Source organism: Haliotis asinina, chromosome 3, assembly GCF_037392515.1.
Source record: "Haliotis asinina isolate JCU_RB_2024 chromosome 3, JCU_Hal_asi_v2, whole genome shotgun sequence".
Taxonomy (NCBI): Eukaryota; Metazoa; Mollusca; class Gastropoda; order Lepetellida; family Haliotidae; genus Haliotis; species Haliotis asinina.
Window position 1 is genome coordinate 9,234,801 of NC_090282.1, and position 15,549 is coordinate 9,250,349.

Here is a 15,549-nt window from a genome sequence, read left to right on the forward strand (position 1 = left end):
CTGGTCTGTGCACCCGAATGATTTTTTTTACAGTTTTACCACAGTCCAGAAACTCCGAACGACACAGACAGATAGTCAATAAAAGCTATATCTATACATAAGCATTTAGAGATACAAATAATTTGGCTTTCATATTGACTAAGTTGACTCTTCACCGCGAATTACGAGATTCTACATTCAATGCAGGGAAACGTGTACATCAGCGGTGTCAGAATGTCTATTTACTGGAGTTCTCTCATATGTAAATCCACATATAGAAGAAATCTATACAATGAACAATGATATTTGGTCGTTTTAGAAGTGGCAAAATCATTTTACTCTTTCAAGTAAAATGGCACGTAATTGATGACCTTGACATGAATAGATGTGACACGGAGAGTAGCATCCGTTTGGTAAATCATCATCTCCAAGTGACCCAGCACAACCATACTCTATATTCCATGCACGATACAATTCTCCAAGGCTTGTTACTCTAATTGGGCATACAAGTCTGCCTTATAAACATACAGACAAATACTTTAGTCTATTCACCGACAGGTCGTGTAACAACACCTCCGAATGGCTGCTCACGACTTGCAACAGAGGTGCTGAAAGGCACTGACGCTGGATCACTTAATCAGCCGCCCTACCTCATTCTCCAAGGATTTAAAGGGAGGAGACTAACGCCTACATTTTAAAAATCATCGAACACATTTCACAACAAGATGGGTGGAATGGAAAAAGCTGCGGACGCAGAGCCTGACTTTGATGAAGTCATTAACGCAACTGGTTACTTTGGCCGGTACCATCTTTTACAGGGGACGCTCCAGATGTTGATAGGCTTCTCAGTTGCATATCCCCTGCTCTCCATCGTCTTCACGGGTAATGTACTACGTCTGTGTCGTTATTGTCAAGATTTTTACGTTTGCGGGTTATATACCATATTTTTGCCGTTATTGTACTTTTTGTCGGTTGTTTTCATGGGTAATATAGGACGTGTAGCGTTATTGGTATGATCTTCAATTTACGATTTATACACCGCTCATGTACTGATTGTTGTAATTTACATCCTTCATATTTACTTCTTATATACGACACAGATAGACATATTTTTTATTAACGTCTTACCATACAGACATATAAAAGCATATTACGTTGAAACTATACACAGTAATAAAAATGTACATGCCGCTCCTATATGGGGTTATGAGAGAAGAAATACAAAGCATAAAATGTACATCATAGACTAATTGATAAAATGCTGTTTGAAATAAATATGCGTAAATTAGACGATGATAAAAGCATAAAAATATATATTATTTACGCAAATATGTTTGACAAGCATACTGAAGCAGGTTTTGGCACATGTTCTGGAAAGGTGTTCTCAACTAAAGAGGAGTGTTAATTTTCTCAGTGTCCGGCAAAATGTAAAATCCTGATATAACGTTATTGGCCTCGGAGGAAAGGTCTTCTTAGATATAGGAATAGTTAGGGCATTCAAGTAAAACGTGTTTTCCCGATTCAACTATGTCAGTGAAAACATTTTCTTTCCTCGACTTTCACTCCTTCATATCTCATTGTCTCCATTTGTAGAGGGACTGTACCTGTTCTGAATAAAGGCATGGTACATCTATGGGCTTTCGGCATGCTGAAACATATGGTTCCGTAGCATAAACAGTTTTAAAAGTTCTATATAGTTCTATATAGCTTCATTTCTATATAGCCTCACTGACTGTGTTTAGTGAGCACTTCCAGTTGGTTACAAATGCCTTCAAAGATGACGTTTATAGTCCTTTGTTGTTATCGCATTTTTAATATGCTTTCTTTGATGATGAGTAGTACCACAAGATGATGTAGTACAGTGCCGACCACGTTCTGTATCGTCCACTAATAGCCCAGTTAAATACGTACGCGTTTAAACGATGATGTTCCATAGTGTTCATTTTCTTCCAGTAGCGAACGTACATGTTGTCGGACGTAGATAGGTTGCCATCCCATATCTCAAATGACGTCGTTTGGTGCCTATTTGCCTACCCCCCCCCCCCCTCAAATAAAACTTCATTGCCTAAGCGTCTAGACAGGACAGTTTTTCTGTACCAAATATGAGTAATCCGTAGGACATAATCGACCAAACAAGTTTAGTGAAAGTACCGTTATTGCACTTTCCGTTACGTAAGGCCTGAATCCATGGTCACGAGCACTTGTTTGAAGCAACTTTGGGCGCTTACTGGACGTTTATCAACCAAGACCGCTCGTTACCGACCAATGAACATCAAAGGCAATATTTGCAGTGTTGTTTGCTCGACGGCACTGGAATCGTCGGAATCGTCACACTAATTCAGGCTTTTGCTTCATGTTTACCGGTCATCTGAGAGTTTGGAGACACATTGACGCTGTTAATATGCCGACGAACAGTAAGTCTACTGTTCCCTTTGGTGGAGACTCAGTTATTGTGTGGGCATGAGCCTCCATGACTGTAAGTTGACACTGGCGACTGTACGTAGAATTCTTAATGGCAAGTATTACATCATGGACGAGCGTTGGGGTAGCTAAATGAATACAGCGATCGCTCGTCACGTCAAGACATGGCCTCAATTCCCGAAATGGGTACAATGTATGAAGCCTATTACCAGTGTCCCACGCCTTGATATTACGGGGATATTTCTATAAGCGGCGTAAAACCATACTTACTCAATACATCATGGGCATTCTTCATCAAGTTGTTGTGCACCATTCTGATAACCACCCACTGGCTACTCGCCAATGTTCCAGGTTGTGGGAGAGTTCCTGCGGAATAATGCGATAGAGACACACACTCCACCCACCCCTCACCCCCTTTACATTAAGCCCTGATCTGAACCCAAAAGAGCACAAATGGAACATTTCGTCGTGTACAGGCAAGGGTCTTTCCTGTACAAAATGTGAATTAAGGCAGCACGGCATGAAGCGCAGCATCAGTTCTCGAGAAGATATCCTGTGGCTTTCTCGGTGGCACGAGGAGACGTGTGGAGGCTGTCATCCAGGGAACAGATTTTCTATGACGATAATATTGTTGTATGGCACTTACGACTCTCTTAGCGCTAAAAGGGTTTCGAAAATATAGGCGGATAGGCAGATACTGATGTCTAACACCTCGGCAGATTTCAAAGGGCATTTACAGACAGCGAGATCCGACACATTCTCTTCGTGTGACCTACCAGGATAATACTTATTCAATGTACTGCTTGTCCACAAAACAACAGTGTTGGCATTTTCACATACATAACATACAAATACACATGTTGCATACTTTTTGTTTTCCGTGGTGAGTTGTTCAGTGTTCATCAGATAATATGGCATTACTGCCATTCTAGAAGTATGAATGTTCTGACACCTTTTTGTCCAGATCACTGTTCGAAAAGAGGGGGTGTGTTATTAAGTTCCACGTGTATATTTCCACATACTGTTAGTATTATTAAACTACTAATATCTGTCGAAACAATCATTGTTTGTTACCACTTGACAACCAGATTATGAACCGATGCGATAAGTAATGAAACGAGCCCAGTAAATTACTCACCAGAGATGACGAAGCTTGAACAACTCAGGTTAGTGCAGTAGATAACTTTTATCCATATCAAAGTCAAATCATCATCCAGGGTTTCAGTCTTAAAATCATTCTTGGTTGTACTTCTACTATTTGCTCATATTACCAATTTTGCAAGTTTTGTCATATCTTGTTTATCATTTCAGGCTATGAAATTCCCCACAAATGTAAGGAACTGGGCAATATGACAAACATCAACCTCCAACATGTCGTCATTAACAATTCAACAAGAATTGAATATGGAGAATGTGAAATAAAGGTTGAAAACAACATTTCTGGTGCAGTGAAAAAGGATTATCTCCCTTGCGTCGCGGGACATAATTACAGTCAGCCCACATATGTGTCATTCGTTGCGGAGGTAATATACGGCGTGATTCTTCTGACATTAAGTGTGATATTGTGTATAATCCCCTACCTCAAAGATATGCAACCACGTTGTTAAGAAACATGTCAGTTCTGGTTGAATCTGATCATATTGATGTGATGAATATGTTAGGCTAAATTAGATAGGCGTCTATCATATTGGACACTAGGTGTCCCCTCTTTCCACCAGTGTGTGTCCAACACATTCCGTAAATAGTGTCCAACGTCTTCCAGCTGTAGACTGTTCATCAAATTCCATTGCTGGATATTCTACTTATTACCAGTAGGTATTCAAGACATTTTGATTTGTATGCAACATATTCCAAGTCGGTGTCCACCGGCAGGTTTCCAACATGTTCCAAAGGTAGGTGTTCAGCATAATACCTACATGTTCCAATGGTGGGTGTCAAGCATGTTCCAACAGTTGGTGCCCAACATGCTCCAGGGGTAGGTTTTCAGCATGTTCCACTGGCGGGTGTCCAACATGATTCAATGGTTGGTGTTCAGCATAATCCAGGGGCAGATGTTCAGCATGTTGCACCGGCAGGTGTCCAGGATGTTCCGCTGGGGGATGTCGAGCATGTTAAACCTGTCCAAGATGTTCCATTGATACTCATGTATCTCTGACTAGGGACAGAATGTACCAACTTATTGGGTTTAGTGACGTGGTGTTAAACACAGATGTGGAAGCAGTTGCTTCTGCATTTGGGAATGGTGGGAATATAGTTCTCTCTTCGAAATACCAAGAAAACAGGAAAATGGTCATAAATGTAGCTTTTTGGTAACAACAGAAAACTGTTCAGAATGTAGCTAGCTGGTTACTAGCTCGGTCTGAAGATCGTCGATTGCTTCCTGTGGGAAATTGCCCCGAAGGAAGTTACATGGCAACAAACGCGGCATGGGTATGTACTGATGGAATAAAGTTACTGTGCCTTATTTGATGTTATGCCCTATTTAACGCAAATAACACGATTCCTGGTACTTTCCCCAATCGCTGTTTAACTGCTGACAGGATAATATAGAAATCTGTATGATCAGACACAAGGCAACGTTGTACACCTTTGAAGAGAGGTGGTGCCGTAAGTCAATTGATATGTTCAATATCATGTGTGTCCATCACACGTTGGTGTTGGTACGAGCCTGTCAACGACGACGCATAGTCGACGCGATGCAACAGATGAAAGGTTTATGGAATGTGCCATGTCCCAACCTACGCCTGTCCCAATTCAAAGATCGCCAATGGCTGATGCTGGGCTTGACGTAAACGTCGCTCCATTCCAAAAGAAATACCATATTGTCTAATTTTATCATGAACCTGTTTGAGTTTATTTGTCATTTCTGTCGTCACTATTGTTAGAATTTTCGTAACATTGATTCTACATAAAAACACTTCTTGGGTAATGGACGAATGAAACAGGGGAGGTAACTATAAGTATTCCATTCTGGAATAACACCCTCCTGTTCCTTCAACGGAACCGGAAGCTGGACGCGGGGATGGAGGCAAAAAACGGTCTGTTATACCACCAGATGCCCTTAAAATGTTGAATAAAAATATTTCTTGTGAGTAATTGTTCAGCATGGTGCTGGAAATGTTAGAAGCACAGCCCAGTGAAGAAATGGGTATATACTTTTGATGGTGGCGATATTTTATTTTGACATGAAAAATATTTTGCGAATCGAAGGAAACATAGTACGTTGCCAACCTTTCCTGTATCGGAAACCTGTCAGATTACCATTGACGATGCCAAGTTGTGTGATGCCTCCTCATATCACATGCGCGCGTCAGCATACCAGCTGAGTTGTCTAGTAAAGTCCTGGAACTGACTGTACGTAAGCCAGGAATGGTCCGAGCAGTCAAACTGGCAGTCTGGAACGTTCCGAGGGAAATCGCTCATGTTGAAAACGTCCCCATGTTCACGTCCACACCCACGGCTGTTTTTCTATAAGTCGTGGCACGGCGTACCAAATTAATGTATTTCCACAACATGCAGAGGGTAGAGAATGATGAAGTGTTCTTTAATTTTCGATATCAGATGTGTGAACTTCAGATGTCAAAAAGCGTACAAAAAGTAAGTTCATTGTACGCAAAGTGCACGTGCCACGCGCGATACGTAATATCACATTTCATGCAAACTGCCTTTCTGCATGCTTATTTAGACTTGCTTTTACAGCTTGTCAAATAACTAGTATTTTATGCAATTTTATGTGTGTTTGGAAACTGTGGGGAGTAAAGGTGTTTGTCGGTTTCAGTCGGATCCGATGGTGTGTATTCGATAACATTGGGTGCGAAGGTGTGTGGTGACACTGGAAATTCACTTGTTTTTATTATTGTAGGATGTACGTGACTGTTTGGTTACAGTGGGACTTGGTGTGTGAGAAGGCCGGGCTAGGCGAGCTGTCTCAGACAATGATGATGCTTGGTCAAGGCTTTGGAGGTCTCATCTTTTCCATCATGGCCGATAAGTATGGGAGGAAGCCCATATACATCGCCACCCTGTACGGTCTGGCCGCACTCTGCTTCGGAATGGCGTTCTCCAATGGCATCCTCGTGTATATCATCATACGGTTCCTCATTGGGGCTTTTCAGCAGGTACGTAGTATTCATTAATTTAACGACTACCGTTCACATTAGGAAAGTATTGTATTCATCTTTACTATTAATTTCGCCGTTATAAATATATACAGTTAAGCCGATGTGGTTCATGTATATTTCTGTTCCAGGGGTCGGGTCTCACAGCATACACCATACTTGTGGAGATGCTGACGACTGAACATCGCCCTCTAGCGGGGACTATCGGTGGTATAGTGTGGTCCCTATCCGTCATGACATTGGCCCCGGTTGCATACTTGATGCGGGACTTCAGTTGGCGATACCTGCAGATCACCACCAGTTGTGTCACTCTCTATGTCTTCATCCTTTACTGGTAGATGTTAACACCCGTCACCTCCTCTGTGTCACCCACTGTGTCTTCATCCTAAACTAGCAGACGTTAACACCTGCCACTTACACTGTGCTCTCCTTATGTCTTCATCCTTTACTGGTAGATGTTAACACCCGTCACCTTCTCTGTGTCACCCACTGTGTCTTTATCCTAAACTGGTAGACGTTAACACCTGTCATTTCCACTGTGCTCTCCTAACGTCTTCATTCTTTACTGGTAGATGTTAACACCTGCCACCTCCCCACTGATGACCATTACTGCAATCAGTTTGGTCTGGATTAAATGATCGCCATTTCACCTTTGTCTTTTATTAACCTGAGGTAGAACTCGTCTTTTGCAGCACGTTGGACGAATCACTACGGTGGCTACTTACGAACAACAAAACAGATGAGAGTAGGAGGATCGTACGGAAAGCCACGGCCATGAACAAATCGAACGTGAGCAACGCTGTGAAAGTGCTGGAGAGAACTGTCAGACTTGTTTCCCAGACAGTAGTAGCCAGTGCACCAAACACTGCTGACAAAGTGAGTGGGGGAAGTTCCTTGTTGGTGAATGATATCAAGGTTGACGGCGAGAGTGAAGGTCGGGTTGACGACGGTGTGAAGTATTCTGTCCTTGACCTCTTCCGGCACAAGGCCATCCTGTATACGTCGGCCATCACCTGGTACATCTGGTAAGATTGGACATGATAATACGATAATGATTTCGTACTTGAAATCGCCAGTGTATGTCTTTACAAATAATTTAGAAGTTTTTTGGAATGTCTTCGGGATTGTTTCAGTTTGGTTTAATGTGACATTGTGTCTGTTATCACCATTTTTTGTTACAAGTCTTGCACATATTTAGCCTCTAAAAGGCTCTATTTAGGTCTGGTGTGCACATAGTAATACGGTATCAACTGTATGGTTTGATTCCTACAAGAATATTACTAAAGGCACCATTCGTAGAGGTGTCTTCTGTGGCATGGTGATACTCATCAATGATGCAATTCATCATTTATTAATACCTTAACTACTTTCCCGTGTTTGGTATACTGAAAATTTGAACATACTTAACTCATAAATACATGGTTTGTAACATAGTTGGAAGTGTACAGCTGATTTGCATTTAGCACATGTTTAAATGATTATGAAAATAGTTATATCGTTTTTCTCATGAGCGCCCCAAACCAAACAAACAATTCATTCCAGTATAGAGAGGTTCACTGCAGTTTGAACTGCTCAAACACCTAACTGTATTCCATGTAATCTGCTTGACGTTGAAACCCGTGAAGGTCCCGAGGTAGAATAGGCCTTCACCAAAGCAATGCAATGCAATGAAAGGCGACTATGCGGGATCGGGCGGTCAGACTCGCTGACTTGGTTGACACATGTCTTCGGTTCCCAGTTGCGCAGATCGATGCTCATGCTGTTTATCACAGGATTGTCTGGTCCAGACTCGATTATTTACAAACCGCCGCCATATAGCTGGAATATTGCGAAAAAGTAAACTCACTTACTCACTCGTTGACGTTGTAGGACAGTTAACAGTCTGACGTACTACGGGTTGTTCCTGACGGCGACGTCATTGGCAGGGGATCGGTTCCTCAACTTTTTCCTGTCTTGCGTGGTGGAAATTCCTGGAACGATCTCAGTATACTTTATGCTCAAACGGTAATCACAACACATATGTGTTACTTGTCTCAGCCTCTAGGTGTAACACAGATGTATTACTGGTCTCACCCTCTAGATATATCACACATGTATTACTTGTCTCAGCCCCTAGGTATAACACAGATGCATTACTGGTCTCACCCTCTAGATATATCACATATGTATTACTGGTCTCACCCTCTAGATATATCACATATGTGTTACTTGTCTCAGCCCCTAGGTATATCACACATGTATTACTGGTCTCACCCTCTAGATATATCACACATGTATTACTGGTCTCACCCTCTAGGTATAACACAGATGTATTACTGGTCTCACCGTCTAGGTATATCACATATGTGTTACTGGTTTCACCCTCTAGATATATCACACATGTATTACTTGTCTCAGCCCCTAGGTATAACACAGATGTATTACTGGTCTCACCGTCTAGGTATATCACATATGTGTTACTGGTTTCACCCTCTAGGTATAACACAGATGTATTACTGGTCATATCCTCTAGGTATAATACAGATATATTGCACGTCTCATCGTGTAGACATAGTGTCGATGTATTACTGTCCTCAATCTGTAGACATATTACAGAAAGATATCTGGCCTCATTCTGTAGACACCACAGAGAGATTACCAGTACCCTGTATACATAATACAGATTGCTTACTGTTTTCACCATGTAAGCATAATACAGATGTATCACTAATCCTACCTTGTAGGTATAACAGGCGTGTTATTGGCCCTACCTTGTAGCACACATGTATTACTAATTCCACCCTGTAGATATAAAAGGCGTGTCATTGGCCCTACCTTGCAGCACACATGTATCACTAATCCCACCCTGTAGATACAACAGGCGTGTTATTGGTCCTACCTTGTATCCATGACACACATGTATCACTAATCCCACCTTGTAGATATAACAGGTGTGTTATTGGCCCTACCTTGCAGCACACATGTATCACTAATCCCACCCTGTAGACATAGCAGGCGTGTTATTGGTCCTACCTTGTAGGCATGGCGCACATGTATGACGAATCCCACCTTGTAGATATAACAGGCGTGTTATTGGCCCTACCTTGTAGGCATGGCGCAAATGTATCACTAATCCCACCTTGCAGACGTAACAGGCGTGTTATTGGTCCTACGTTCTAGGCATGTCGTACATGCATTACTAATTCCACCCTGTAGGTACAACAGGCGTGTTATTGGTCGTACCTTGTAAACATGGCGCACATGTATTACTAATCCCACCCTGTAGATATAACAGGCGAGTTATTGGTCCTACGTTGTAGGCATGGCTCTCATGTATCACTAATCCCACCCTGCAGGTATAACAGGCGTGTTTTTGGTCCTACCTTGTAAGCATGGCGCCCATGCTTTACTAATCCCACCTTGTAGGTATAACAGGCGTGTTGTTGGCCCCATCTTGTAGCACACATGTATCACTAATCCGACCCTGTATACAAAACAGGCATGTTATTGGTCCTACCTTGTAGGCATATCGTACATGTATTACTAATCCCACCCTGTAGATATAACAGGCGTGTTATTGGCCCTACGTTGTAGGCATGGCGCACATGTATTACTAGTCCCATAATGTAGATATAACAGGCGTGTTATTGGCCCTACCTTGTAGGCATGGCGCACATGCATTACTAATCCCACCTTGTAGATATAACAGGCGTGTTATTGGTCCCACCTTATAGGCATTGCGCAAATGTATCACTAATCCCACCCTGTAGATATAACAGGTGTGTTATTGGCCCTACCTTGCAGCACACATGTATCACTAATCCCACCCTGCATATATTACAGTCGTGTTACTCGTCCTAACTTGTAGGCATGTCGCCCATGTATTACTATTCCCACCCTGTAGATATAACAGGCGTGCTATTGGTCCTACCTTGTAGTCATGCCGCACATGTATCACTAATCCCACCCTGTAGATATAACAGGCATGTTATTGACCCTACCTTGTAGGCATGTCGCACATCTATGACTAATCCCACCCTGTAGATATAACAGGCGTAGTATTGGCCCTACATTGTGGGCATGGCGCACATGTATTACTAATCCCACCCTGTAGATATAACAGGCGAGTTATTGGTCCTACGTTGTAGGCATGGCTCTCATGTATCACTAATCCCACCCTGTAGATATAACAGGCGTGCTATTGGCCCTACGTTGTAGGCATGGCACACATGTATTACTAATCCCACCCTGTAGATATAACAGGCGTGTTATTGGTCCTACCTTGTAAAGAGGGGGCACATGTATGACTAATCCCACCCTGTAGATATAACAGGCGTGTTATTGGTCCTACGTTGTAGGCATGTCGCACATGTATGACTGATCCCACCCTGTAGATATAACAGGCGTGTTATTGGTCCTACGTTGTAGGCATGGCGCACATGTATGACTAATCCCACCTTGTAGATATAACAGGCGTGTTATTGGTCTCACCTTATAGGCATTGCGCAAATGTATCACTAATCCCACCCTGTATACAAAACAGGCATGGTATTGGTCCTGCCTTGTAGGCATGTCGTACATGTATTACTAATCCCACCCTGTAGATATAACAGGTGTGTTATTGGCCCTACGTTGTAGGCATGGCGCACATGTATTACTAGTCCCATAATGTAGATATAATAGGCGTGTTATTGGCCCTAAGTTGTAGGCATGGCGCACATGCATTACTAATCCCACCTTGTAGATATAACAGGCGTGTTATTGGTACCACCTTATAGGCATTGCACAAATGTATCACTAATCCCACCCTGTAGATATAACAGGTGTGTTACTGGCCCTACCTTGCAGCACACATGTATCACTAATCCCACCCTGCATATATTACAGTCGTGTTATTCGTCCTACCTTGTAGGCATGTCGCCCATGTATTACTAATCCCACCCTGTAGATATAGCAGGCGTGTTATTGGTCCTACCATGTAGTCATGTCGCACATGTATCACTATTCCCACCTTGTAGATATAACAGGCATGTTATTGGCCCTACCTTGTAGGCATGTCGCACATGTATTACTAATCCCACCCTGTAGATATAACAGGCGTGTTATTGGCCCTACCTTGTAGGCATGGCGCACATGTATCACTAATCCCACCCTGTAGATATAACAGGCGTGCTATTGGCCCTACGTTGTAGGCATGGCGCACATGTATTACTAGTCCCATAATGTAGATATAATAGGCGTGTTATTGGCCCTACGTTGTAGGCATGGCGCACATGCATTACTAATCCCACCTTGTAGATATAACAGGCGTGTTATTCGTCCTAACTTGTAGGCATGTCGCCCATGTATTACTAATCCCACCCTGTAGATGTAACAGGAATGTTATTGGCCCTACCTTGTAGGCATGTCGCACATGTATTACTAATCCCACCCTGTAGATATAACAGGCGTGTTACTGGCCCTACCTTGTAGGCATTGCGCACATGTATCACTAATCCCACCTTGCAGATATAACAGGCGTGTTATTGGACCTACGTTGTAGGCATGGCGCACATGTATCACTAATCCCACCCTGTAGATATAACAGGCGTGCTATTGGCCCTACGTTGTAGGCATGGCACACATGTATGACTAATCCCACCCTGTAGATAAAACAGGCGTGTTATTGGTCCTACCTTGTAAAGAGGGCGCACATGTATGACTAATCCCACCCTGTAGATATAACAGGCGTGTTATTGGTCCTACGTTTTAGGCATGTCGCACATGTATGACTAATCCCACCCTGTAGATATAACAGGCGTGTTATTGGTCCTACGTTGCAGGCATGGCGCACATGTATGACTAATCCCACCCTGTAGATATAACAGGCGTGTTATTGGTCCCACCTTATAGGCATTGCGCAAATGTATCACTATTCCCACCCTGCAGACACAACAGGCGTGTTGTTGATCCTACCTTGTAGGCATGTCGCTCATGTATCACTAATCCCACCTTGTAGATATAACAGGCGTGTTATTGGTCCCACCTTATAGGCATTGCGCAAATGTATCACTAATCCCACCCTGCATACATACCAGGCATGTTATTCGTCCTACCTTGTAGGCATGTCGCCCATGTATTACCAATCCCACCCTGTAGAAATACCAGGCGTGTTATTGGTCCTACCTTGTAGTCATGTCGCACATGTATCACTAATCACACCCTGTAGATATAACAGGCGTGTTATTGGCCCTACCTTGTAGGCATGGGGCACATGTATTACTAATCCCACCCTGTAGATATAACAGGTGTGTTATTGGCCCTACCTTGCAGCACACATTTTCACTAATCCCACCCTGCATATACTACAGTCGTGTTATTCGTCCTACCTTGTAGGCATGTCGCCCATGTATTACTAATCCCACCCTGTAGATATAACAGGCGTGTTATTGGTCCTACCTTGTAGTCATGTCGCACATGTATCACTAATCCCACCCTGTAGATAAAACAGGCGTGTTATTGGCCCTACCTTGTAGGGATGTCGTACATGTATTACTAGTCCCACCGTGTAGATAAAACAGGCGTGTTATTGGCCCAACCTTGTAGGCATGGCGCACATGTATTACTCATCCCACCTTGTAGATGTATGAGGCGTGTTATTGGCCCTAAGTTGTAGGCATGGGGCAGATGTATTACTAATCCCACCCTGTAGATATAACAGGCGTGTTGTTGGTCCTACGTTGTAGGCATGGCGCATATGTATGACTAATCCCACCCTGTAGATATAACAGGCGTGTTATTGGTCCCACCTTATAGGCATTGCGCAAATGTACCACTAATCCCACCCTGGAGACACAACAGGCGTGTTGTTGATCCTCTCTTGTAGGCATGCCGCACATGTATCACTAATCCCACCTTGTAGATATAACAGGCGTGTTATTGGTCCCACCTTATAGGCATTGCGCAAATGTATCACTAGTCCCACCCTGTATACATAACAGGCATGTTATTCGTCCTACCTTGTAGGCATGTCGTCAATGTATTACTAATCCCACCCTGTAGATATAACAGGCGTGTTGTTGGTCCTACCTTGTAGTCATGTCGCACATGTATCACTAATCCCACCCTGTAGATATAACAGGCGTGTTTTGGGCCATACCTTGTAGTCATGTCGCACATGTATCACTAATCCCACCTTGTAGATATAACAGGCGTGTTATTGGCCCTACCTTGCAGCACACATGTATCATTAATCCCACCCTGCATATATTACAGTCGTGTTATTCGTCCTAACTTGTAGGCATGTCGCCCATGTATTACTAATCCCACCCTGTAGATGTAACAGGAATGTTATTGGCCCTACCTTGTAGGCATGTCGCACATGTGTTACTAATCCCACCCGGTAGATACAACAGGCTTGTTACTGGCCCTACCTTGTAGGCATGGCGCAAATGTATCACTAATCCCAAATTGCAGATATAACAGGCGTGTTATTGGACCTACGTTGTAGGCATGGCGCACATGTATTACTATTCCCACCCTGTAGATATAACAGGCGAGTTATTGGTCCTACGTTGTGGGCATGGCGCTCATGTATCACTAATCCCACCCTGTAGATATAACAGGCGTGCTATTGGCCCTACGTTGTAGGCATGGCACACATGTATTACTAATCCCACCCTCTAGATATAACAGGCGTGTTATTGGTCCTACCTTGTAAAAAGGGCGCACATGTATGACTAATCCCACCCTGTAGATATAACAGGCGTGTTATTGGTCCTACGTTGTAGGCATGTCGCACATGTATGACTGATCCCACCCTGTTGATATAACAGGCGTGTTATTGGTCCTACGTTGTAGGCATGGCGCACATGTATGACTAATCCCACCCTGTAGATATAACAGGCGTGTTATTGGTCCCACCTCATAGGCATTGCGCAAATGTATCACTATTCCCACCCTGCAGACACAACAGGCGTGTTGTTGATCCTACCTTGTAGGCATGTCGCTCATGTATCACTAATCCCACCTTGTAGATATAACAGGCGTGTCATTGGTCCTACCTTATAGGCATTGCGCAAATGTATCACTAATCCCACCCTGTATACATAACAGGCATGTTATTCGTCCTACCTTGTAGGCATGTCGCCCATGTATTCCTAGTCCCACCCTGTAGATATAACAGGCGTGTTATTGGTCCTACCTTGTAGTCATGTCGCACATGTATCACTAATCCCACCCTGTAGATATAACAGGCGTGTTATTGGCCCTACCTTGTAGGCATGTCGCACATGTATTACTATTCCCACCGTGTAGATAAAACATTCGTGTTATTTGCCCTACCTTGTAGGCATGGCGCACATGTATTACTAATCCCACCTTGTAGATATAACAGGTGTGTTATTGGCCCTAAATTGCAGCACACATGTATCACTAATCCCATCCTGCATATATTACAGTCGTGTTATTGGTCCTACGTTGTAGGCATATCGCCCATGTTTTACTAATCCCACCCTGTAGATATAACAGGAATGTTATTGGCCCTACCTTGTAGGCATGTCGCACATGTATTACTAATCCCACCCTGTAGATACAACAGGCGTGTTACTGGCCCTACCTTGTAGGCATGGCGCACATGTATCACTAATCCCACCTTGCAGATATAACAGGCGTGTTATTGGACCTACGTTGTAGGCATGGCGCACATGTATTACTAATCCCACCCTGTAGATATAACAGGCGAGTTATTGGTCCTACCTTGTAGGCATGGCGCTCATGTATCACTAATCCCACCCTGTAGATACAATAGGCGTGCTATTGGCCCTACGTTGTAGGCATGGCACACATGTATTACTAATCCCACCCTGTAGATATAACAGGCGTGTTATTGGTCCTACCTTGTAGGCATGGCGCACATGTATGACTAATCCCACCCTGTAGATATAACAGGCGAGTTATTGGTCCTACGTTGTGGGCATGGCGCTCATGTATCACTAATCCCACCCTGTAGATATAACAGGCGTGCTATTGGCCCTACGTTGTAGGCATGGCACACATGTATTACTAATCCCAC

The 15,549-nt window shown here is 43.4% G+C and overlaps 1 protein-coding gene across 1 annotated transcript in view; it reads left to right on the forward strand.

Annotated features, from left to right (window-relative positions):
• Positions 1-704: 704 nt before the first annotated feature.
• Positions 705-15,549, forward strand: part of LOC137277427 (organic cation transporter protein-like) — a 29,639-nt gene continuing 14,794 nt past the window's right edge. Inside the window, exons 1-6 of the mRNA XM_067809148.1 lie at positions 705-861; positions 3,712-3,923; positions 6,288-6,518; positions 6,650-6,852; positions 7,211-7,543; positions 8,388-8,522. Of these exons, the coding sequence (XP_067665249.1) occupies positions 705-861; positions 3,712-3,923; positions 6,288-6,518; positions 6,650-6,852; positions 7,211-7,543; positions 8,388-8,522 (1,271 nt within the window). The remainder of the gene's footprint in view (positions 862-3,711; positions 3,924-6,287; positions 6,519-6,649; positions 6,853-7,210; positions 7,544-8,387; positions 8,523-15,549) is intronic.